This window comes from Ruditapes philippinarum, unplaced genomic scaffold, assembly GCF_026571515.1.
Source record: "Ruditapes philippinarum isolate M1 unplaced genomic scaffold, ASM2657151v2 ctg4640_1_1_1_1, whole genome shotgun sequence".
NCBI classification, from domain to species: domain Eukaryota; kingdom Metazoa; phylum Mollusca; class Bivalvia; order Venerida; family Veneridae; genus Ruditapes; species Ruditapes philippinarum.
The window spans coordinates 1-26,642 of record NW_026865257.1 but is presented as its reverse complement, the minus strand read 5'-3'; the positions used below and the strand labels follow the sequence as shown (position 1 = coordinate 26,642).

General features: G+C 30.9%; 2 protein-coding genes across 4 annotated transcripts; both read right to left on the bottom strand.

The window, feature by feature from the left end:
• Positions 1 to 693: 693 nt before the first annotated feature.
• Positions 694 to 13,923, bottom strand: LOC132728391 (uncharacterized). 2 transcript variants are annotated; one of them, XM_060714037.1, is made up of 4 exons: positions 3,189 to 3,349; positions 2,915 to 2,940; positions 2,494 to 2,540; positions 694 to 1,201 (listed from the first exon to the last, which is right to left on the bottom strand). In XM_060714037.1, the coding sequence occupies exons 1-4, from the start codon at positions 3,332 to 3,334 to the stop codon at positions 1,007 to 1,009; spliced, it is 414 nt and encodes a 137-aa protein (XP_060570020.1). In that variant the 5' UTR covers positions 3,335 to 3,349; the 3' UTR covers positions 694 to 1,006. The 2 variants fall into 2 exon arrangements, with proteins under 2 accessions (XP_060570020.1, XP_060570021.1); XM_060714038.1 differs by lacking the exons at positions 2,494 to 2,540; positions 2,915 to 2,940; positions 3,189 to 3,349 and adding exons at positions 12,860 to 12,954; positions 13,122 to 13,923.
• Positions 13,924 to 17,799: 3,876 nt separating this feature from the next.
• Positions 17,800 to 23,545, bottom strand: LOC132728388 (uncharacterized). 2 transcript variants are annotated; one of them, XM_060714033.1, is made up of 4 exons: positions 23,458 to 23,545; positions 19,210 to 19,268; positions 18,676 to 18,758; positions 17,800 to 18,401 (listed from the first exon to the last, which is right to left on the bottom strand). In XM_060714033.1, exons 2-4 carry the CDS (start codon positions 19,253 to 19,255, stop codon positions 18,204 to 18,206), a joined length of 327 nt encoding a protein of 108 aa, XP_060570016.1. In that variant the 5' UTR covers positions 19,256 to 19,268; positions 23,458 to 23,545; the 3' UTR covers positions 17,800 to 18,203. The 2 variants fall into 2 exon arrangements, with proteins under 2 accessions (XP_060570016.1, XP_060570015.1); XM_060714032.1 differs by lacking the exon at positions 23,458 to 23,545 and adding an exon at positions 19,519 to 19,669.
• Between the last annotated feature and the right edge of the window lie 3,097 nt (positions 23,546 to 26,642).

Below are 26,642 nucleotides of genomic sequence, written 5' to 3'. Positions count from 1 at the left end.
CAAGAGGGATAACTCTGTCGGCTATCATCAAACCATGACCAAATTCGAACATGACCAATGCATTCTATCTTTAATTTGTTGTTGAATGTACAATTGTTAGTATGATAATGAATGTGAATTGAAAATTTCTTTTTTTTCAAAGTTAAAGGGGCATAACTCTGCCAAAAATCATCGAACCATGACCAAATTCGAACTTGACCTGTGCAATCCTTTGACATATCCATATGTAAAATTTAAGTTGAATATGTAACACTGTTGGGGAGATAATAAACAGAAACTGAAAAATTCATATTTTTTTCAAAGTGAAAGGGGCATTACTCTGCCAAAGATCATTGAACCATGACCCAATTCAAACTTGGCCTGCGCATTCTTTTAACATATCCATATGTAAAATTTGAGTTGAATGTGTAATACTGTTGGGGAGATAATGAACGGAAACTGAAAATTTCATATTGTTTTCAAAGTGAAAGGGGCATAACTCTGCCAAAAATCATGGAACCATGACCAAATTCGAACTTGACCTGCGCATTCCTTTGACATATCCATATGTCAAGTTTGAGTTGAATGTGTAATACCGTTGGGGAGATAATGAACGGAAACTGAAAATTTCATATTATTTTCAAAGTAAAAGGGGCATAATTGTGCCAAAAATCATCGAACCTTACCTGCATTTTCTCATGACATATCCATATGCCAAATTTGAGTTGAATGTGTGCAACCGTTACTAAGATAATGAACGGAAACTGATGATGACGGAATGACAGAACGACAGAAGGATAGAGGGACGGAATGACGGAACAGGGTAACACTATATGCCCCAGCCATTATATGGCGGGGGCATAAAAATGAAAAACATGCCTAGAGATATTGACGTCAGGGTTTACATGACATTAATTTGAATGATTTTACTATTGTATAAAATAAAAATGGAATATTCAAATTTGATGGGACAGACTATAAAAACATTTTATACGTAAAAATTATTGTATATCCGTATCTCTGATATTCAGTATTTGTGACGATTAGTTTTTATCTTTAACCTCTCTTTACACTCATTTTCTGCCCACAATTTGTCAAACATTATTGCTGTCTCTGCCTCATTCGTACAAGAATCTTCACAGATACATAGAATCTGCCAACCATCCATCCTGTACACGTCCTGAAATGACGTCTCAACAAAGCATTTCTTTTCTCGAGTATCCTGAAACGGGATCATGTACAGCTGTAATGTAACCTTAATCTGATAAAATCAGTCAGTTTCATTCTTTCACAACAAAACATAATTTTGCCCGTCATCAAATGAGCGATGATGTATTTTAGCTGCATTTCTACCAAAACTAAATTTAGATTTTAACAGTCTTCATTTTGCTTATTTGTCAATATGAAACAGAGAAAACCAGGGTCACTTAAGAAAGCTCAACACGGCAAAATTGAAAATGTTGCAGGTTCGCTTCGATTGAGCCTTTTCATGGACAGTACTGAAAAGTGCATGCTACTGTCCACGCCCCCTAGCACCGGCTTAAGCAGAATCCAACATTTAAACAAGAAAATGGTGAAATTTTGAATTTAGAAACATCCGCAGATGTGTTCATACGGCGGTTATCAATGTTCAATGTGACACAGTAGTGCCATTCCATAAAAAAGTGGTGCATGGTCCACAGATTATAGAATGTGTGTGCCCTTAACGAGAAAACAATGGGCGGAACTAAATGAAATGAAATTTTGAAAGGGGATCTGAGGTTATGAAGCCTGCATATCACAGACTAGACATCAAAAGACAATTTAAAAAACAGGCAACATATCCATAGTAATGTAATAAGAATACTGGAACCACTCAAGTGGAAAAAGGCCAAATATAAGAAACTAAAAATACCACATGACATATATACACAACAATTATGTTATGCTGAACGATCTTAAAGGATCGAAAATATAACATCTTTCATTAAATGTACGAGGTTACTTTTTACAGCCGCCACACGGCACAAATAGCACTGATGTGACCATAAAATTGAGAAGAAAAGAATCCCTAAAGAATGAAGACTACATTTATTTGTAACGTCTGTAGAAGAACTTCACTTAAATAATCCCTCGATCTTTTGTTCGAAAAATAAAGACATTTTTCAGCTTTGTTCTTTAGTCACTGACAGAAGGTTTGTTTGCAATTGAAACTCTATCTATCTAGCGATTTTATTTTTGTAGCATTGCGTAATTACCACATCCAATCTTTCTTATTGTGTATACTTATTAGTCTTTGTAAAATATCTACAACATTTCTGGCCTATTAGATAATATGTGTGAATGATGTATACAAAAATGGTTGTGGCATAACAATAACAAATTGTAATATTATTCAGTTTAGATAGTTTTATATGTTGCAAAAAATCTACCCTTTTGTTCACAATCGTGACTTATTGGACCAGTAAAAAATATGTTCAACGTAACAGTACTATTTAAGATATTTCATATTAACTAAATTATGTATGCATATACCTGGTCGTAAGTGTTGCTAGTAGTATTCGGTCTGTTGTTTTCATAATCTATAAATTAAATAATAAAATTATGATACAAATTTAAGCATTTATTTGAACAATGCTCTAAATGTTATGTTTCAATCAGGTTTATATTGATTACACTTGAATCCTAGAATCTTCTGTACGTCCCAAAAAAAATCTAAAATAAAATCAGATATATTATCATATTTTAAATTCTATTCCAGGTTTTTGTTTTGTTGAAAATATACAATATTTTAAATATGTGCATAATAACATATTCCATTGCCAATTTGATTCTAAAAAGTTTACTTTAAACATATATACATGTATCTCAGATTATTTTACTAATAGTTTTCAGTCACATATCAGCATATGAATTTTGTAAAAAAATAAACAACATACAATGAATACACGTTTACCTTTGTTGGAAATTCCGGAATCACCCCTGTCAATATAATAAGAATCAATGTCAAATGTTTTCTTCCAAGAAAAACACTATAAGTTATTAGTATTAAACCATTCTTATATAAACAGTTGAAAATCATAGACTTGGTCTTTATTTAGTATGGTCGTGAGAGGTTATAGAAAGTGCAACATATCTCAGGCCCATTTACGAAAGACCAGTGGGAACATTTCAACTTCACGAAGATTAATTAAAACTCTTTGGAACAATGTGAATGATACTATACAAACCTAGTATGATATTGAGAAAGTTGTTTTATACAACTAGTCAAAGCATAAGTTTCGTTCGTTGATAAAACGGAAAGCCTTTCCCCGGTGATTTTATTCACACAATCGGCATGGTATTGCCAATTCTCTCCGTTCCTTACCCTGTACATTTCACATGTGACGTTAAAATGCTGGAAAAGGAATGTTTTATTGTTAAAGTGCAATTTCTTCTAAGTCTAGAGACACATGATCATCAGGACCCGGTTATTTAAAACATTGGTTAGTGATAACCAACGGATAAAATCATTATCAACTGGCTAAAATGTGTCTGTTGGATAAATTCTGTTTAAAAGCTATCTTAATTAAGGATAAAAAACGTTATCCAGTGGTTAACTTTAACCAGTCCTTCCAGTACCGTCCATGAACAGGCTCAATCAAACCGAACCTGCAACATTTTCAATTTTGTCGTGTTGGATTTTCTTTAGGGATTCTGTTTTTCTCTATTCTATGTCCACCGGATAATGTCCTTTACCAGCGGTAAGTCATCATAATTAAAACAGTAAAAATCATTAAAACTTGACGAATGTTTCAAACAAGGGTTTTTTAAAATATATGTTTAGTTTTTCTTAACTAGAACCTTGTCCATTAAATTGAGACATTTTCTCTAAAAGTGTTTTTAGAACTCTTTTTTTAATTCACTTTGTTGCTGTTGTAGTTTTAGAAAATTCAGTTAAACAGTCATATCTTTCTTATTTTTTAATTAAAATATACAAGTATCAGTAATCATTTTCTTAGTTAGAACATAACCCATCTTATGGAAGTGATTTCAATTATAGATTTGAAATTTTTCTCGTATGCTGTACCATCAGTTCTTCTACGTTTCCAATATTTATTCCATTGTTATTGATGTGTTGTGCAGCAGAAAAACAACGAAAAAATAATAAATGAATATGCATGCTTTTTACTTTTAAAATTGTTATTATTATTATTATTTTTTTTATTATTATTAGTATTATTATTATCTAAAAAGACTATACTTTAAAAGACTGTGAGAAATATAAAATATATCAAAGTGACAAATGTCTAATATTTTAACAACAGATGGCAAATAAATATTTATGTAAACGGAAAATTAAATGTGGCTAATCAATTGTGCTAAAAGTTTTAATATATTGAGGTGACTATGTCAATTAAGCTGCCTGTACTGATTAAGCTGTTAAATCTTGTGACTAATAAAATATTCAGGTGATGATTGTTGTTAAGTAACATGTTATGTTACATGTACCTTATTTTTGTATTAAAACTTGATTGGTAATTTTGTTAATAAGCAACAAAGATGTTAAAATTTTATTGGTCAGTTTAAAACGAAAGAAATTTTAGAAATATTGTAAAAAAAAATTTGGACAATGGGATTTTGGATTTCCAAGCGATAATTTTGTAACTTACCACTATTAATATTTATACCCCCGCACAATGAAAATGTAAGGGGGGGGGGTATACTGGAATCCCCGTTCGTCGGTTTTTCCTTGTCCGCTCAATAACTTAAGATTCCTTTGACCTACAGCCTTCATATTTGGAATGGAGATTAGTCATTACTAGAAAATGACCCCTATTGATTTGTAGGTCACTAGATCAAAGGTTAAGGTCACAGGGGTCTTGACTTAAAAAAGCTTGTCGCCAAATTACTTAAGATTCCTTTGACCCACAGTCTTCATATTTGTAACGTCTGTAGAAGAACTTCACTTAAATAATTCCTCGATCTTTTGTTCGAAAAATAAAGACATTTTTTTCAGCTTTGTTCTTTAGTCACTGACAGAAGGTTTATTTGCAATTGAAACTCTATCTATCTAGCGATTTTATTTTTGTAGCATTGCGTAATTACAACATCCAATCTTTCTTATTGTGTATACTTATTAGTCTTTGTAAAATATCTACAACATTTCTTGCCTATTAGATAATATGTGTGAATGATGTATACAAAAATGGTTGTGGCATAACAATAACAAATTGTAATATTATTCAGTTTAGATATTTTTATATGTTGCAAAAAATCTACCCTTTTGTTCACAATCGTGACTTATTGGACCTGTAAAAATATGTTAAATGTAACAGTACTATTTAAGATATTTCATATTAACTAATTTATGTATGCATATACCTGGTCGTAAGTGTTGCTAGTAGTATTCGGTCTGTTGTTTTCATAATCTATAAATTAAATAATAAAGTTATGATACAAATTTAAGCATTTATTTGAACAATGCTCTAAATGTTATGTTTCAATCAGGTTTATATTGATTACACTTGAATCCTAGAATCTTCTGTCCCAAAATAAATCTAAAATAAAATCAGATATATTATCATACTTTAAATTCTATTCCAGGTTTTTGTTTTGTTGAAAATATACAATATTTTAAATATGTGCATAATAACATATTCCATTGCCAATTTGATTCTAAAAAGTTTACTTTAAACAGATATACATGTATCTCAGATTATTTTACTAATAGTTTTCAGTCACATATCAGCATATGAATTTTGTAAAAAAATAAACAACATACAATGAATACACGTTTACCTTTGTTGGAAATTCCGGAATCACCCCTGTCAATATAATAAAAATCAATGTCAAATGTTTTCTTCCAAGAAAAACACTATAAGTTATTAGTATTAAACCATTCTTATATAAACAGTTGAAAATCATAGACTTGGTCTTTATTTAGTATGGTCGTGAGAGGTTATAGAAAGTGCAACATATCTCAGGCCCATTTACGAAAGACCAGTGGGAACATTTCAACTTCACGAAGATTAATTAAAACTCTTTGGAACAATGTGAATGACACTATACAAACCTAGTATGATATTGAGAAAGTTGTTTTATACAACTAGTCAAAGCATAAGTTTCGTTCGTTGATAAAACGGAAAGCCTTTCCCCGGTGATTTTATTTACACAATCGGCATGGTATTGCCAATTCTCTCCGTTCCTTACCCTGTACATTTCACATGTGACGTTTAAAAATGCTGGAAAAGGAATGTTTATTGTTAAAGTGCAATTTCTTCTAAGTCTAGAGACACATGATCATCAGGACCCGGTTATTCAAAACATTGGTTAGTGATAACCAACGGATAAAATCATTATCAACTGGCTAAAATGTGTCTGTTGGATAAATTCTGTTTAAAAGTTATCTTAATTAAGGATAAAAAACGTTATCCAGTGTTTAACTTTAACCAGTCCTTCCAGTACCGTCCATGAACAGGCTCAATCAAACCGAGCCTGCAACATTTTCAATTTTGTCGTGTTGGACTTTCGTTAGGGATTCTGTTTTTCTCTATTCTATTACCACCGGATAATGTCCTTTACCAGCGGTAAGTCATCATAATTAAAACAGTAAAAATCATTAAAACTTGACGAATGTTTCAAACAAGGGTTTTTTAAAATATATGTTTAGTTTTTCTTAACTAGAACCTTATCCATTAAATTGAGACATTTTCTCTAAAAGTGTTTTTAGAACTCTTTTTTAATTCACTTTGTTGTTGTTGTAGTTTTAGAAAATTCAGTTAAACAGTCATATCTTTCTTATTTTTTAATTAAAATATACAAGTATCAGTAATCATTTTCTTAGTAAGAACATAACCCATCTAATGGAAGTGATTTTAATTATAGATTTGAAATTTTTCTCGTATGCTGTACCATCAGTTCTTCTACGTTTCCAATATTTATTCCATTGTTATTGTTGTGTTGTGCAGCAGAAAAACAACGAAAAAATAATAAATGAATATGCATGCTTTTACTTTTAAAATTGTTATTGTTATTATTATTTTTTATTATTATTATTAGTATTATTATTATCTAAAAAGACTATACTTTAAAAGACTGTGAGAAATATAAAATATATCAAAGTGACAAATGTCTAATATTTTAACAACAGATGGCAAATAAATATTTATGTAAACGGAAAATTAAATGTGGCTAATCAATTGTGCTAAAAGTTTTAATATATTGAGGTGACTATGTCAATTAAGCTGCCTGTACTGATTAAGTTGTTAAACCTTGTGACTAATAAAATATTCAGGTGATGATTGTTGTTAAGTAACATGTTATGTTACATGTACCTTATTTTGTATTAAAACTTGATTGGTAATTTTGTAAAAAAGCAACAAAGATGTTAAAATTTTATTGGTCAGTTTAAAACGAAAGAAATTTTAGAAATATTTTAAAAAAAATTTGGACAATGGGATTTTGGATTTCCAAGCGATAATTTTGTAAATTACCACTATTAATATTTATACCCCCGCACAATGAAAATGTAAGGGGGGGGGGGGGGTATACTGGAATCCCCGTTCGTCGGTTTTTCCTTGTCCGCTCAATAACTTAAGATTCCTTTGACATACAGCCTTCATATTTGGAATGGAGATTAGTCATTACTAGAAAATGACCCCTATTGATTTGTAGGTCACTAGATCAAAGGTTAAGGTCACAGGGGTCTTGACTTAAAAAAGCTTGTCGCCAAATTACTTAAGATTCCTTTGACCCACAGTCTTCATATTTGTAACGTCTGTAGAAGAACTTCACTTAAATAATCCCTCGATCTTTTGTTCGAAAAATAAAGACATTTTTCAGCTTTGTTCTTTAGTCACTCACAGAAGGTTTATTTGCAATTGAAACTCTATCTATCTAGCGATTTTATTTTGTAGCACTGCGTAATTACCACATCCAATCTTTCTTATTGTGTATACTTATTAGTCTTTGTAAAATATCTACAACATTTCTTGCCTATTAGATAATATGTGTGAATGATGTATACAAAAATGGTTGTGGCATAACAATAACAAATTGTAATATTATTCAGTTAAGATATTTTTATATGTTGCAAAAAATCTACCCTTTTGTTCACAATCGTGACTTATTGGACCTGTAAAAATATGTTAAATGTAACAGTACTATTTAAGATATTTCATATTAACTAAATTATGTATGCATATACCTGGTCGTAAGTGTTGCTAGTAGTATTCGGTCTGTTGTTTTCATAATCTATGAATTAAATAATAAAATTATGATACAAATTTAAGCATTTATTTGAACAATGCTCTAAATGTTATGTTTCAATCAGGTTTATATTGATTACACTTGAATCCTAGAATCTTCTGTCCCAAAAAAAAATCTAAAATAAAATCAGATATATTATCATATTTTAAATTCTATTCCAGGTTTTTGTTTTGTTGAAAATATACAATATTTTAAATATGTGCATAATAACATATTCCATTGCCAATTTGATTCTAAAAAGTTTACTTTAAACATATATACATGTACTGTAACCCAATTTATATTCGCGAATACAAATTTTCGCGTTTTGCCGAGGTCGGACATATTCGCGAATATTAATTTCCGCGTTTTCTTGATTTCCGACAAAAAAATATTCGCGGATTGGAGAGTCCGATGGGGCCGTAAAATCCATTTGCCGACTATTAATCTTCAATAATTGAGGTCATTATTGGTGTCTTAAATGGGATTAACAATACGCTAGCCTTATATTGTATTGGTAAGTGAATTGTGATCAAAATTCAGCAAAACATTTTCTCTATATATGTACGCATAGTTCGTCTTCATTTCTAAACATGTCGTTATTTCTATAACATATTTATATTTTGTACCCACAGTTTATCTAGAAAAATCTTTAAGAAATTCAATTTAAGCGTTTCATAAAAAAAAAATACCTTCTCCAATCAGGGATCGAACCCACGCCGAGAAAATTATGTTATAATACAGGCTGTTAAGTTTGACGGGTAAAAATCGATACTAGTATGAAACCATTTTGTATTTCACTGTTTGTAATTATGTACACCCAATACCCTTTGTGATGCTCGATAGGTTTATACCACCTTTGTCTTAACAATTCACTCAAACAATTATTTTATAGGATCCAAAAAATAATAGCCTTTTGTGATGCTCGATAGTTTTCCCACTTTTGTCAAACGATTTATTCAAACATTTATTATTATATTTAATAGTATTAAAATGTGGATGTTTATTTTGATTGCTATATTGACATAGAGTTCTTTGGATATTTATGAAATAGTAGTAGTTTACTTAGTTTGTGTTTTTATTGCTTTATGGCAATATTCATAACAATTCATTACTTCCTAACAGGTGCCCATATCCGGTCAAGTAGCTTTGCATGAACAACGTCTAAAATAAAAAATTCTCTCCAATTTATTCGCGAAATGGTGCGGACTTATTCGCGCAAACAAATATTCGCGCTTCGTGACCATCCGCGAATAAAGCGAATATTAATTGGTCGCGAATATTAGTTGGGTTACAGTATCTCAGATTATTTTACTAATAGTTTTCAGTCACATATCAGCATATGAATTTTGTAAAAAAATAAACAACATACAATGAATACACGTTTACCTTTGTTGGAAATTCCGGAATCACCCCTGTCAATATAATAAGAATCAATGTCAAATATGTTTTCTTCCAAGAAAAACACTATAAGTTATTAGTATTAAACCATTCTTATATAAACAGTTGAAAATCATAGACTTGGTCTTTATTTAGTATGGTCGTGAGAGGTTATAGAAAGTGCAACATATCTCAGGCCCATTTACGAAAGACCAGTGGGAACATTTCAACTTCACGAAGATTAATTAAAACTCTTTGGAACAATGTGAATGATACTATACAAACCTAGTATGATATTGAGAAAGTTGTTTTATACAACTAGTCAAAGCATAAGTTTCGTTCGTTGATAAAACGGAAAGCCTTTCCCCGGTGATTTTATTCACACAATCGGCATGGTATTGCCAATTCTCTCCGTTCCTTACCCTGTACATTTCACATGTGACGTTAAAATGCTGGAAAAGGAATGTTTTATTGTTAAAGTGCAATTTCTTCTAAGTCTAGAGACACATGATCATCAGGACCCGGTTATTCAAAACATTGGTTAGTGATAACCAACGGATAAAATCATTATCAACTGGCTAAAATGTGTCTGTTGGATAAATTCTGTTTAAAAGTTATCTTAATTAAGGATAAAAAACGTTATCCAGTGGTTAACTTTAACCAGTCCTTCCAGTACCGTCCATGAACAGGCTCAATCAAACCGAACCTGCAACATTTTCAATTTTGTCGTGTTGGACTTTCTTTAGGGATTCTGTTTTTCTCTATTCTATGACCACCGGATAATGTCCTTTACCAGCGGTAAGTCATCATAATTAAAACAGTAAAAATCATTAAAACTTGACGAATGTTTCAAACAAGGTTTTTTTTTTAAATATATGTTTAGTTTTTCTTAACTAGAACCTTATCCATTAAATTGAGACATTTTCTCTAAAAGTGTTTTTAGAACTCTTTTTTAATTCACTTTGTTGTTGTTGTTGTAGTTTTAGAAAATTCAGTTAAACAGTCATATCTTTCTTATTTTTTAATTAAAATATACAAGTATCAGTAATCATTTTCTTAGTTAGAACATAACCCATCTAATGGAAGTGATTTCAATTATAGATTTGAAATTTTTCTCGTATGCTGTACCATCAGTTCTTCTACGTTTCCAATATTTATTCCATTGTTATTGTTGTGTTGTGCAGCAGAAAAACAACGAAAAAATAATACATGAATATGCATGCTTTTTACTTTTAAAATTGTTATTATTATTATTTTTTTATTATTATTATTAGTATTATTATTATCTAAAAAGACTATACTTTAAAAGACTGTGAGAAATATAAAATATATCAAAGTGACAAATGTCTAATATTTTAACAACAGATGGCAAATAAATATTTATGTAAACGGAAAATTAAATGTGGCTTATCAATTTTGCTAAAAGTTTTAATATATTGAGGTGACTATGTCAATTAAGCTGCCTGTACTGATTAAGTTGTTAAACCTTGTGACTAATAAGATATTCAGGTGATGATTGTTGTTAAGTAACATGTTATGTTACATGTACCTTATTTTGTATTAAAACTTGATTGGTAATTTTGTAAAAAAGCAACAAAGATGTTAAAATTTTATTGGTCAGTTTAAAACGAAAGAAATTTTAGAAATATTGTAAAAAAATTTGGACAATGGGATTTTGGATTTCCAAGCGATAATTTTGTAACTTACCACTATTAATATTTATACCCCCGCACAATGAAAATGTAAGGGGGGGGGGGGTATACTGGAATCCCCGTTCGTCGGTTTTTCCTTGTCCGCTCAATAACTTAAGATTCCTTTGACCTACAGCCTTCATATTTGGAATGGAGATTAGTCATTACTAGAAAATGACCCCTATTGATTTGTAGGTCACTAGATCAAAGGTTAAGGTCACGGGGGTCTTGACTTAAAAAAGCTTGTCGCCAAATTACTTAAGATTCCTTTGACCCACAGTCTTCATATTTGGCATGGAGGCAAGTCATGATTATTAGATGAGCGCTATTGATTTTGAGGTCACTGGATCAAAGATCAAGGTCACAGGGGCCTTGACTAGAAAAAGCTTGTCCGCCCAATAACTGAAGATTCCTTTGACCCACAGTTTTTATTTTGAGTATGGAGGTTAGTCATGATTATAAGATGACCCCTATTGATTTGACGTAATTGGGTCAAAGGTCAAGATCACAGGGGTTTTGACTATAAAAAGCTTGTCCACCAAATAACTTAAGATTCCTTTGACCCACAGTCTTCATATTTGGCATGAAGGCTAGTCATGATCAGTAGATGACCCCTAATGATTTTGAGGTCACAAGGTCAAAGGACAAGGTCAAAGGGGCTTTGACTAAAAAAGTTTGTCCGCCCAATAACTTAAGATTCCTTTTGCCCACAATTTTTATCTTAAGCATGGAGGTTAGTCATGATTAGCAGATGATCCCTATTGATTTCGAGGTCACTGGATCAAAGGTCAAGGTCACAGGGGCCTTGACTAAAAAAGCTTTTTTCGTCAAATAACTTAAGATTGCTTTGACCCACAGTCTTCATATTTGGCATGGAGGTTAGTCATTATTAGTAGATGACTCTATTGATTTTGTTGTCACTGGGTCAAAGGTCAAGGTCACAGGGGCCTTGACTAAAAAGCCTGCCCGCCCAATAACTTAAGATTCCTTTGACCCACAATTTTCATATTTGGCATGGAGGTTAGTCATGATTAGTAGATAATCCCTATTGATTTTGTGGTCACTGGGTCAAAGGTCAAGGTCACAGGGGCCTTGACTAAAAAGCCTGCCCGCCCAATAACTTAAGATTCCTTTGACCCACAGTCTTTATATTTGGTATGGAGGTTAGTCATGATCAGTAGATGACCTGTTTATCACTAGTAGATGACCCCTATTGATTTTAGGTTACTGTGTCAAAGGTCAAGTCACTGGGATTTTTACAACAATAAGCTTGTCTGCTCAAATGCTTAAGAATGCCTGTCCGCAGTGTATTGGTTTTAACTTTGATGCATCTTAGCAATGCACTTGCTTAGTAACTCAGATTTTGCAGGGAGGATGCCCATGAGCTCTTAATGGCCACTGTTGATTCTGACAAAGTGGTATGCGGGGGTATTCACGCCATGACAGTGGCAGTTCTAGTAGTTACTTTTTGTTAACGTCAGGATAACCTGTGCATATTTTATGTTTTATTTGTGGTATTTCACAAATTTCTTTAGAAGAAGAAAATGCATTTCAGATTTTCCAGATGTGTGCATGGTAAAATTATTCGACAAAAAACTTACAGTAACTTTATAATTTCCTTGCAAAGAAGAAATATCTTCATATCGTCTGAAGTTAAACAGTGCACCTGACATGGGGTCAGAACTCGAACAAATCACTGTAAAATGAACACAAACGAGAAAATTAATAAGCATATAGTCACAATTGAAATGCAAAGAACAGCGTTAAACATATTTATGTTAAGAAGTTTATTTTATCAGAATAAAGAATTCCTTTTTGCTAAAACATAAATAAAAAACGTGCCTTATAACCAAACAAACTTACCATATAAAATGTATTCTATCCACTCAAGTCCGTACAGTGCTAACATCCAAAAGTCCATCTTGTCAACTGTGTGATAAATCTGTAAATATAATTCTGATATAAATTGTCACCATTGTTCTATGTTATCTCAGTCTGATATTTAGTATCAATACTATCTTTGTGACTTAATCTGTTAAATATATGAATAAATTTACTGCAGTTTAAGAGTGTCCAATTAATTGTATTATTGTCTTGATGATATTTTTATACAGGCTGTAATTTTTTGACAGATTGTTTGTACAGATGTTTTGTTCTGTAATCAGCTATCATAGACAAATAAACTGTTATCATTTTGCAAAAGGAAATGTGGATGACTTTATCCAATTCTAGTTTGTCCAAATTTAAATGAATCAAAGTTCATATTAAGTAATAATACGTTTTATTTTAAGTATAAGTTAGGAAATAAATGGAATTGATATGGAATAACATTTTGAAAATAATGGACATCATGCATGCCACAACTTTGCTACCATATCTACCTTGAACTAAAATTTCTCTAAATTTCGTCTACTTAATAAAATATATTTTTGGGCAGTAAAAACGTGTGGTATTTTTGGAAGGAGATTCATTCGCAATATTCAAACTGTGTTATTATTGAATATATCGGAGTATGCTCTGACACAGGGGTTTCATTGAGGTAATCGGCATATGAAATTGTTTCTTAATAACTACAAACATTGTCATTTATTAACACGAGTCCGCAAACCTTCTTTAGGTTTGAAGTGTAGCTTTTTTGGTATCTGATGACCTTACTAAAAGGAGGAGAGGCAATTAATTTTCTAAAGTCGGAATCATAAAGTTTGTGAACTACAACAAAAAAAATAATAAAAGTTTAAAAAAATCAATAAAATATCAAATGAGAAGTAATTCTCGAAATATAAATAACAATGGAAATTTGCGATTATAGAACAGGGCATATTGTGTTCTTTTCTCTGTCTTAAAATCTGTTAAAATCAAGAACAATCTTGTTAGTACTTAAAATTTATTTTGATATTTTTGTTACAACATATTCTCAAATTTCAAATGATTTCTTGTTTTCAAATATATTTAAACTCTACGAAATTGTTTAAAAATACAGATTTTTATCATAAACAATTGTTATTCATTCTCCATCTCCAAATGAAACTGAAATTACTGAATGTTATGATTATATCAAATTCTATATTACTTGCAATATTGACATAAAAATGTGATATCTTTATTGTATTTATATTATAGTGATAAGTTTTTACATATAGAAGTGATTATGTATAAATCGTAAATAAAATAATGTTTTGTTTTGTTCTGTTTAAATATTGAATGCTAGGATATAACGCTTAGTTACCAGGTCTGGTGTATCTTGTGTTTTATGTCGGATCTTAACAAAGCAAAACATACTGTGTTAAAGATCCTTAATTTTGCACTTAAGGATGTAACATACATTTAAGTGAAATTTTATATAAGTGTATAATTGGTCTCAAAACATCCAAGTATGAGTTAAATATGTACAGCAAATATTTATATACATATAATTAAAAGGTAATGTTAATGCATTCAGATTTGATTGTAAAAACTGGCTAAGATTTTATCGAAAAAAGATTTCTAATTACCTCCCCTTATTTACTTGAAATGTTAAATTCGGTAATATCTTTTTGAAACATACACTATTGATAACTCTTCATTTGAGTATCAGATTTATGATATAGAACCATAAAAAATTGCGTTACAGGATCTTTTTAATATAAATTTTAAATTTCTATAGTATACATAAACATAAACAGTACATCCTTGCATACGCATATAATAAAAATAACTTATATATGATAAAGACACATTACACTTGTTTAAACGTGAATGGATTTCCATTTCTTGTATCTAATAATAGTCTACAAAATAGTTTTTTTTCAATCTATACAATTTAAATGACGTATAAATTTAATGAAGAATAGCATACATAAAATATGTCGTCAAATTCTTACGACAGAACTTTGAGGATATCTTGCCCTATTACAACAGAAACATTTGATATAATTGATTTTAATTTTTATATTATAAACATATATCTGTAGATATATTGTTTTATTCTTGCCGTTTAACGATTTATTACTTTTCGCGCATTTGTCATTTATGCTGTCACAAAGGAAAACATTATATTAAGTATTAAGTAAAAGGAAAATAATGGGATATTTAAATGAAAATAATCTTTATATGAAAGATATTAACATTTCCTACCCGTGTTTTATTAAGTATCTGGCTGTTCAATCCAATGCAGTTTTGGGATTCTAAGTTTACGTCATGTTACAATGTACCATATTATAGAATTATGCCAGGTGTAACATAACCAAAAGGTAATAAGAGAAATACATGTATAGGTTAGTGTTTAATAATATGTATTAACAAAAATAATTGGTCAAGCCTGCCGCAGGCAGGCGACCAATTATTTTTGTTAATGCATATTATTAAACATTAACCTATTTAATGATCAACATTATTTTTTTCACAAAAACAAGGCATTTCTCTAAATCACTGATAGCTCCGCCCTTTCGCTCTACAAGATGTCTACACCTTGTCAAGTTTCTAACATTTCACATTTAGATAAGCTAAATAAATGGCCCTTTCAACATATAATCAGGCACATTTTTACTGAAATGTCACAGAATTTATACCTTTATCTACAGTAATTACATGTAGGTAAAAACAATGGAGTTAATGAAATGTGTACATCCTTTTAAAATAAATGGAAAATGTGAGAAAAATACATTAGAGATTATTAATTATTTGTAAAACAGTTTACAGGTGGAGGGGGTCAGTTTACAATGAGTTTTCCAGCCAAAAATGTAATCATTGTATTCTTAATATCATTGGATTGTTAATGCAGTTCATTCCTATCAAGTGAAAGAAAATAATTTTTTGGTTACTTTTTCTAGAAAATATAAAGTTAAAACAGTCAGCAATTTATAACAGACATTTTTCTTAGAGTTAAAAGGATATAAATAAGTTACTATGTAATCATTTGTCTCTGCGTGCCCCACATGTATTATCTATGTAATAAATCATTTGATTGTATCCTCACATTTAGAAAGCCTAATTATTTTTACGTTGGCATTGTTTTGCTAACCTTTATATTTTCCAATTCAGAGTGCAAACCACACCTCTAACTCCTCCCTAATATAATGCATTACTGAAATTTGTTAGACTGGTTAGACGACAGATTAAGTTATTTAGTTAGTACACATTAACCAAAGTTAGACTTAGCAGAAATTTGAAAAATACTACAATGTGATTGGACAAAAAATAATGTTGATCATTAAATATGGAAAAAGGCTGGTTTTACACCATCGTTGCAAAGATGCCTTTTTTTAAATCTCGTTTTAGTATATGTAGTCGTGAAAGTATCATATATGTTTTGAAGCGAAAGCAATATATCTTGCCTTAAGTTTGAATAATTTATTATGTTTTCACATGTAATTTCAGCGACGTACATCTTCAATGTCAACCATATTCTCAGAGACATTAAAACTAATAACTGCAATCGTATCCTTAAATTTCAAAACTGCTTCTCTTAACACTCTTATTAATAACTTACAATTCTTTTGGTAAAAAAATCACTAAACACATGTTGAATAAAAAAGCAAAAAATTATCTTTTGATATTGAATAATATCGTATTCGATTAACTTCCCAGTTATTTTCATTAATACACATTTAAAATGATCAAAATGTTTTACCTTTTCAAGTTATTTGTACAAGTTTGGATTAATTTTGAGTTAATTTTAACTATGAACGAATGTGTATTTTTATGTCTTTGTACTGGAAATATAAATAGAATACCATGCGATCTGATTTCAATGGATACATGTATATATCCTATAAAAAGAAGTTCTTTTGAAAAATAATTGACATACGACAATTATCAATTTTCGGCACTTCTAAAATAAGAACTATTCTTACAGTGGTAAAACAATATTTGAGCCGCGTCACGACAAAACCAACGTTATGCATTTGCGACCAGCATAGATCCAGACCAGCCTGCGCATCCGCGCAGTCTGATCAGGATCCATGCTGTTCGCTTCCCAACTCTATTACAAGTGGAGAAACTGAAAGAGAACAGCATGGATCCTGATCAGACTGCGCGGATGCTCAGGCTGGTCTGGTTCCATGCTGATCGCAAACGCATAACGTTGGTTTTGTCGTGACGTGGCTCATTTTCTTTACGTCGATTATGAAAAAGCAATCTCTAGTATGATTCTGTAGCTATTCAGTACTGTTTTCTTATCATTTGTCATTGTCTCAACCTGTGTACTGCTCGAACCCCGGTTTGAGAAGGATACAAACATCTTAACAAGTCAGTTTAATACGTTAAAATGACCTCAAAGTATTAAACACCCTTTATTTTTTTCATTGTTTTAAGAAATTGGAATGGATTGTACGATTCAGATGTAGATGTTCATAGATCAATCATTTTGATGTTAATTTTTTATGGGAGTTATCATAATTTTTCTATGCTTTTACACCACGTATAATGTAACTTGAAAAACAATACCTTTTTACACTTTACATTTAATCACGTGGTGCTTTTTAAGAACGAAAAATGGATGCCAGTGCTTGTAATTTTCGTATTTCACTTTGTATGATCATTCCCAAAGTAATTAAGAACACCATAATATTAGGTTGTTTATATCAAAGACTGCTATACATGTTTATCATCTAAATAATAAAAAGTCAAAACAGACAAAAATGGGCAAAAGAATAAAGAAAACTTTAAAACAATTTGTATGAACATATTAGAAATGGAAAGTAAGTAAGCCGAAAAAAAGATGTTGCGACATAAGTAGATTAAATCTAGCTCATAACCAGTATATATGGATTTGTGCTAAAGAGGTTTGGGTGTCATTATATGTCTGAATAAAAGAAAAACTGTTGCCATTCAATTATAAAGAGTAATATATACAAATGTCTTCAATGTCATATTTCCTGATTCGTCTTTTAGAGTTTATTTTAAGACCCTTTGAATATATGGAACGTCATGTCTTTCATACAAACTCACTATGTTCATAACACTTTTCTAGAGATCTCCATGTCTTGCTATTTTGTGATATAAATTCTCTAAACAATGTTCTATTGATCCGGCTCTACTATTGTAAAACACTGTCTCCACTTCTTTAGTACAAGAATCAGAACAGATCCCAATGTATTTCCACTTAAACCCTATCATTTGTCCTTTGTATGACCAGTTTATCGTGCAGCCTTTTCCTCTCTCAAACTGTAGAAATAAAATATATTTAAGTTGTGCTGACATAAACAAGGGACTAAAATGGTCAAATTTAAACCAATTATGCATGTTGCAAATGTATATTGACCTAATTGTATAGTAAATAGGGTTACTGTTAAAGCAGTAGCGAGAAATGTCATGTTGTACTTCAAATGAAATGAACCAATAATATTGAATAATTGTATAATTCAGAGAAATGTTCTGACAAAATGTACATATATTATACATATATTGTATATATTTATAAATGATTTAAGAATTTTACCTGCCCAGAACTCTCAGTTCCAAGGGCACCGGCTATGTCAGTTGCCATGCTAAGAAAGTCACTTAACGTTCCATTGCTTTCACCTGTTGTAAAAGTAAAAATGAAAATGCAATGAAATGCAAAAGTGAGAGTTCCGCTTTTTAATTATAAAAATGTATCAATTTCATTATGTTATGCTTCAATGCTATCACTCTTTCATTTTTGCATTTCAAAGTCTATACGTTCAAAGATGGCAATTCATCACTGGATGTCCTCCTGAAGCTGCAATATTTCCAACCTGTTTCTGTCTTGTCATCTTTTAAAGGGACTGGACAATCCAACGAATGTTAATAGATCATCCCAGATGGACCATATTGTATTTTATGTATCAAATTTTAACCAGCTGAATTTATGTAACAGACTTGTCCCTTTAACAACAAATACAAAACTCGACCACCAGCTCTAGCGATCCAGTCAATTACCTACCATGATTGTAAATAATGTGAAACTGCATTGAGATGTACATTTTATTTAAACTTATGGGAAATTACTTACTTATGACTAGTATAAGCAGGAATATTGTCAATGATTGCTTCACCATTCTGTCACAATGTCTGTAATGAAAGTAATATATTTCCATATAAAAATATGGCAAAATTATCCACTTGTTCAAATGTCTTGTCGAGTTTTCAGGCATGTCTTACCTTTCCTATTAACAACGATTACTATAAACTTACAGTAAAGTCCTATTTTACAGGAAAAGTAGATAGGCAGTGTTTGGTGTAAGGAGTAACAAAAACATTACAATACATTAAGAATAGTAATACTTAACAATTGCATTCAAATAAAACATTATTTATTTACCTTTATTGAAAATGTAGCACTCCGAAATCAGTCAGAATCTTTCCAATGTATTATCACTAATAATACAATGTAGTACAAATGTAAAATGCATGTCAAAATCCAGCGACTTAATATGTCTAAATTTCATAAACATTTTATTGTACTATATTTAACCTGTATCGTAATAACTAAAAATAAGGTTGGGATTTTTCTTTTGCTGTGTCTAAAATTACATCGATATACAATGTACTTGTTAATATTGGATAGGTATGGAAAGCCATGGCTGTCTTATATTATTCTTTTTCAATTTATTTAACAATTTGGATAATATATAAGTTCACTTCGACTATATATGAATTGAAAACATCTTATTTAACCGGAATCTATTATATTAATCCACAAATACAATATATGAAACCATACCGTCAGTGTATGAAAGCGAGGTAGCAATATATAAGTTGATTTTCTCAATATATGATTCCAGTTCTTCAATATATTGTACCAAAGTAGCCATGTATGGAATCAGATATCCTTATATGAAACCGAATTGTCAATATATTAATTCATTTAACAATATATGAAACCAATTTATCAATGTATGAAACCAAAATAGAAATATATAACTTGGTTATCAAATTATATGATACCAATTCTTCAATATATGCTACCAAAATAGCCATATATGGAACCAAGACCAGAACCAAATTTTGAAGCTGTTTGAAACTGTGATAAATCGTCTTATTGTATATATTCATATCTGATTCATATGCTATTAATACTATAGAAAAGAACTTATATAACTCATCTTATACACCAGACGGGTGCGTTATTTAAATATCATGTAACTCATTTTAATGGTTTTATAACATGAATATAATTCTAAAATGAAGATTTATCAATTTTGTAATTTCCAAAAAGCCTTATTTGTTAAGTTATTACCGAATTTACATTACATGTTAATAAAGAAAGGTAATTTAAATTAAATTTATTTTCTATAAAATATAAGTCACATTTTCAATAAGAAATTTATGCATATATTTTACTGATTACATATGATGTGGACAAACAGTGCATATTTTACATATTCTTCGATGTTTGAAAAATGTTTTAGAAACATAATTATATACATATATAAAATCTTACTTAAGTGTGGTAACAACCTTAATTACAACATAAAGGATCTTCAAATTGCGAGTACACTCCTGCCTCTTTGCATATTGCCGCTTATTTAACAGAGTTAATATTGCACATGCGTATACATGTTGTTGCTTCATTGCACCAAAGACTTGAATTAGTTATCTTTATCTCTGATTGCACATCATTTTTTTCTTTTTATTAGAATGCGTGTACACATGTACAACGCCCCTGTTGCTTCATTGCACAATTCTCTTTTTATCAGAATGCTAAGCTATTGATTCATAGCACATATTCAAAAGAATAAGTATTTCAATCGCATGCGTGACATTGCTATATTGCACATTTCAATGTGGTTATAAATAAGTTATGAACATTCTTTAACTCTGTTGAAATTTTAAGCGTTTTTCAACCCTGATCTCAAAATACTAATCAAATAAACCATAACATATTATGATTTGCTGTTTTCTAGTAAACTTAAAAAAACTTTGTATCAAGTTAACCGTTTTTAATTTAGATCAAATATTTAAAATATTTGTATTACAATGAGATCACCTTGGCAATAATAAATAAAAATGTCGGAAAAAGCATATCATAACCAGTTCTCGAATAATTTAATTAGAGGTTAATACGATGGGTGCATGCTCGAAAGCGATTTACGATAACGCGATACAGGCTAGAGGTTTGAAAGACTTATGAAATCGAGGCCATTATCGCAAATTCAAATAGCAACCAAGATAAAAACGTCTGTAAACCATGTGTGAAATACGGCCCCGTTTAGGGACATATGGCAGGAACCTGGTAAGCGGACTTTTAAATAAAACGGCATTTTTGTCTAATTAAACAATATTTGTTTCGAAGTTTAACATCGATAACTAAGAAAACTAGGCAACCAAAATTAAACATAAGAGAACATGTCTGTTTTATTGATGCTTTTATGAAAATACAGATCTTTCTTTCTTTTTACATTTTTTTTTGAAACGATAGCTTTTAGACTGATCTGCCAGTTATTATGAACCATTGTGGGAGAACGAAGTTCCTGAGACTGTCTAGGTCTAAATGCGAACAATCAGACCTTTTCGTACAGTCAATCTAAAATCATTTTTGGAATTTCTGAGGGTCAACTAAAGTATCGACTTGAGTTTATAGCGAGCTCGACGAGCTGGCCCGAAGGGCCTGCTCGCAAAGCGAGCTTTACGGTAACGCGAGTACCTGCTAAGTGATGGTTTTGAAAACTTTCGTCCGAAGTACCGAATTGGACACATCGCAACCTTTCGAATTTAAAGATAACGATAAAAAACTAAGGAATTCTGACTGAAAACGGATGTGTAGACTGGTCACCCGCGCACGTCTATGGGAACCATACTTGGACAGGGAACAAGAATAACGGAAGCTGTGTATAAAATATCGAATGATAAAATGAAAATTGAAGGCGCCATTTTGTTTGAAAAATCTGATAAATAAAAACAATTTTTTGTCGAATTTTGTTGTGAAAACTATCTAGAATAAAAGAAAATGGTCTAACTAAGAAAATGAATCCAAACACCAATATCTTTTATTCAGTCGTTGACGCTGTACAGACGTTTAAAGTATTGTTTACGTGACGTCACAATGTAGCGCCAAACAGCACGTGAAAAACAATCAAATCAAGCACGCTATTTTAATGTCACAAACGTTTTAAGTTTTACATTTATTTCACTTTAAATTATCTTTATTTCGCTTGAAAAATTATAGAGTGAAATAAAATAAACAAACAAAGTTTTATCAACGTTTTCAAAACTCGTTATTCATTTAACGACAGGGGCGGAGCCATATTTAACACAATACGTGTGACGTCACACGCATTCGTCACAGCATTTGAAATAAAAATGAGCGATTATTTCATACTATTTCACGTTAAAAGTACATCGAGCTCGCTTTGAGGCTTTGCCTTTTTCATATTAAATATTCAATGATAAGCTTTGCTGATTGTGATTAATTATGTCATTTAAAATATAAAAAAACCCATTGTTTTCAAGTGACTACAGTTCATTCAACGTCAGCAGCCATCTTGAAAGTTATGAGAGTTGATTACGTCATTCTGCACGTGCGCTAATTTACTCGCCCATTATGGAAAAATAATGCCGAGTAGCAAGGCGGCCAAAATTGCATTATATGACCTAGATCTTGCCATAATGGCCCTGTAATACCCTAGATTTGGTAACATAGTAACATAGGTATTAATTCATATTATATCTGATACAATCTCGGTATCAGTATGCTAAAATACTATAAAACAAAATAGAACAGAACTGTTTTGTTCAAAATTTAACAAAATACATTATACACATTGGACTGGTTCATTATTTGCGTATTTGTAGATAGAGGATTATATGTGTTTGCTGCATTATGCGATAATTGCCTGAAGATGTCGACAAAGGCATGTGGGTATATTTATTTATGTCAATTTTGCATTAAACGAGACCCTAAATTTTGTAAAAATATATAACAAGTTACAAAATCTAACAAACAAATAAACATAACGAATAATAAGACATATTGTAAAATTTGACATAAAACAAATTATGTGTCTTAAAGTCAAATAAACTAAAAATAAAATGTTATACAAACACATTGAGAAAATTTCAATAAATTGTTGGAAAGAACCAATTCACATTTAGATTGGAACAACAAGAGTAAATTTAAAACCGCAGAAGAATTTATTTCTTTTAAAATTATTTTCTTTTCTCAACAATTTTCTCAATTATAATTTTGGATTACTTTTACAGAATTGATTTTAATTAACTTCTTATAACATAGAAAAAAGTAAAGAATATTGTAATTCACCTTTAATTCATTTATTTTTTCGGTAATTCTCGCAAACAACAACGAAATAATCTTAAACTATAATGACCGTTTGTAGAAGTCACTCATAAGCCGAAATAATATCGTTTATTTGGAATTCCATGAAATTCGAGATACATGTCTAAAATATGAAGTAAAATACCAAACATACTATTTATAAAACACATTATTATATTAAGCAAATAACCGTAATAGTTATAAATACGCGTTGGAATTCAATTGACCCGTATATTTAGACGCCATAGCTGCCTCATGTTGTGACATTTCGTTTTATTTTTCCCTAAAAGAGTCTTATTATGTATAATGGAAGTGTTGGCTTGCCAATGATTTATGAGAACCTGTCTTAACGAAGTCTTATTAAGTCAAATATTCATTTTATCTTGTCAACACGTAGTGCTGACTTGTTTAAACACTGTCTTATCATTTCAAAACGTCATGTTTTCATGTCCAAATCCGGTGTTAACATGCCGAATGGAAGTCTTAATATGTCTAACATGTACGCCATCTTTTCGAATAAAGATTTCAATATGTCTGAACACAGACTTGTTCACATGTGGTGTTGAATTGTTTTTAAATTGTATTATCATGTGAAACAGTAGTGTTATTTTGTCGGAAGTTGGTGTCATCTTGTCCAAATGTAATCCTGGTATGTTATGACACTGTTGTATTATGTTATACTGTCGTTTTGTCTTGTCCAAATGTGGTATTGACTTGTCTAAACACCGTCACATTTTGTCAGACTGCCATGTCATTGTGTTCAAATTGGTGTTATCTTGCTTAAAGAATGTCTTTTATGTCAAAATAGCATGCAGTCTTGTCCAACTGTGGTGGTAATTTGTCTAGAAATTGTCTCATTATGTGAAACAGTAGTGTTATCTTGTCGGAACTTGGTGCCAACTTGTCAAACTCATGTCTTATTATGTCGGCTAGTAGTGATATCTTGTTCAACCGTTATATTGACCTGGCTGAGTGCTGTCCTGTTTTGTCAAACTGTTATGTTGCTTTGTATGAGGTGGTGTTAATCTGGCTTATTGTGCCAAAACATCATGCTTTCTTGTCTAAAACAGTTGTTATCCTGTATAAAAAATATACTTATTATGTGAAATACTCGTACTTATGTTTACTTGCCAATAAATTTTGTTTGTTTGTGTAAACGTTATTTTATTATGTCAAACAGTATTGTTGACTTGTGCATGTTTATCGATAGAGAAAGATTTTGAGCTTTTGTTTTTTTCTGCTGCAATCTAAGCAAGACATATTATAAAACCCTCATCAATACAAGGTATAAAGCTATATGTAATGAAATTTTGATTTTGAATTTATTAACCATAAAATTACATTGTTTCCATGGTTGATTCTCAAAAGAGCCGAAACATAAAATGTCTCAGGCCTGTCATCTAACACACATAAATATTGTATACTAACAGAATAACATGCTCCGGAACATAATATTGTGTTTTTATTATAGACAGGTAGGATTTTTACCGCTTAACAATGGTTTCATGCATGTGCAATTCGCTTTTAAGAAAATAAACTAAATAGTTCTTTCTACAGGCATTGTGAAAGTACTTCTTTTTTAATTCAAACAATTATATTTGGAGCAGATATTAATAAACATTTGGACTGTTGAAGTAGGTCATTGTAAAGTTAAAGCAACAAATGTGCAGTTAAGTATAAAAATAATAGAAAAGTGACTTGCCAGAGACCCATCTCTCCGGGCGATGCAGACAATTGCAGTTCAGAGTAAAATTAATTTGCACCTGAGTATAATAACCAACAGACTCATCTATTAAGACTACCATTCGGAACTGCCTCGGTTATTATCCATAATCACCTCGGAAACAATACGGAGTGAAAGTAGTTCTACCACGTGGTCACAGATGTAAACATAAAGAGAGAGAGATGTAAAACGAATTTACATATAATTGACATCCAACAGAAAATTAAGTCTGTTTCGGTACAATTATGATTGAAAATATATCTGACAACCATTTTTAATTTAAATATGCCCACTGATTTACAATTTTAAACAAATGCGACTGAATGTCAGCAGGTTGTACTTTCGATTTCTACAACCATAATAATAAATATACAAAAATCGTATTGTTTGCTATTGTATCTATGAATTCACTTATTTTAGGTGTGCATTTACTTGATATATTGGAAATAAGCTTGTCAACAACTCACAGCATTAAATTACCATTTGTTTACATGTCTACCTTCTTAGCGTAAGACCGAAATACCGTATTGTTTCTATGTATTCATACTATTGTATTCGAGGTCCTTATCCGAAGACTGACGGAAAGGGCCGAGTAGTTTCGATTGTTAAGACTACATATTCGCCTTTTGAAACGATTTAATACATTGTCTACATTGAAGTTCGTTACGAAATCAATTACAATGAAAAGTTATTATTTGGCACAGTCATGTTCTGTCAATTGTTGAGTTCTCTAAATAGTTAGAGACCGAATAAATAAAGAAAAAAAGAGGAAATTTAAAAAAAAAAAACCTGCAACTTTGTTCGTATACTTTGGAAATTAAACGCAGCTGAACTAAGCAAACTAATACCGCACGTGTTTCTGAAACTATTTTACAGTGATCGTGGCTTGCTTGCTATCATTCATTTACCACTTTATAACCTATATTTTATATGTTAAATTACTATACTTGTAAGCTTTTCTAGAAAACTACAGTGTTGTTGTTGTTGTTGTTTCTATGACTTTTTGAAAGATATTTAGGGCAAAAATGGTTCTGATCATACGATTGCTTTATTTTCTCTTGGAATAGCCAATGTTTACTGATTCTGAGATACACTAGCTAAGCATTGAAAGTAAACGCTTTAATTTTTCTAATGTTGATAGAAAAAAAAGAAAAAAATCAACAAGATAAGGCAACGTTTACATAGCACAGCCCCGACACAAACCATCCTGAATGGCACCGAGCTAGACATATGCAAAAGACACAAGGGCGGATAAAGGGGTACATGCCAATAAGTGTTACAATTGACAAGTTATTGAGAAAAATAAAACACAACAAAAATGGTGAACAACTTTCAGAGAAATGAAAACATTTATTTAGAAAAAAGGTTTATTCTTGTCCAGAAAACAAGTAAGTCGGGTACTGAAACATTTTAAACCAGTAAATAACCTAGAAGAATATTAAAATGG

Coding starts and splice junctions, on each gene's coding strand:
- LOC132728391 (XM_060714037.1), bottom strand. CDS start 3,334: ATGTACAGGGTAAGGAACGGAGAGAATTGGCAATACCATGCCGATTGT. Junction 2,941..3,188: donor CTTTCTCAATATCATACTAG/GTTTGTATAGTA, acceptor TTATATTGACAG/GGGTGATTCCGGAATTTCCA. Junction 1,202..2,493: donor CTAGCAACACTTACGACCAG/GTATATGCATAC, acceptor ATCCCGTTTCAG/GATACTCGAGAAAAGAAATG.
- LOC132728388 (XM_060714033.1), bottom strand. CDS start 19,255: ATGGTGAAGCAATCATTGACAATATTCCTGCTTATACTAGTCATAA. Junction 18,759..19,209: donor CCTGCTTATACTAGTCATAA/GTAAGTAATTTC, acceptor CTTTTACAACAG/GTGAAAGCAATGGAACGTTA. Junction 18,402..18,675: donor GAACTGAGAGTTCTGGGCAG/GTAAAATTCTTA, acceptor TTATTTCTACAG/TTTGAGAGAGGAAAAGGCTG.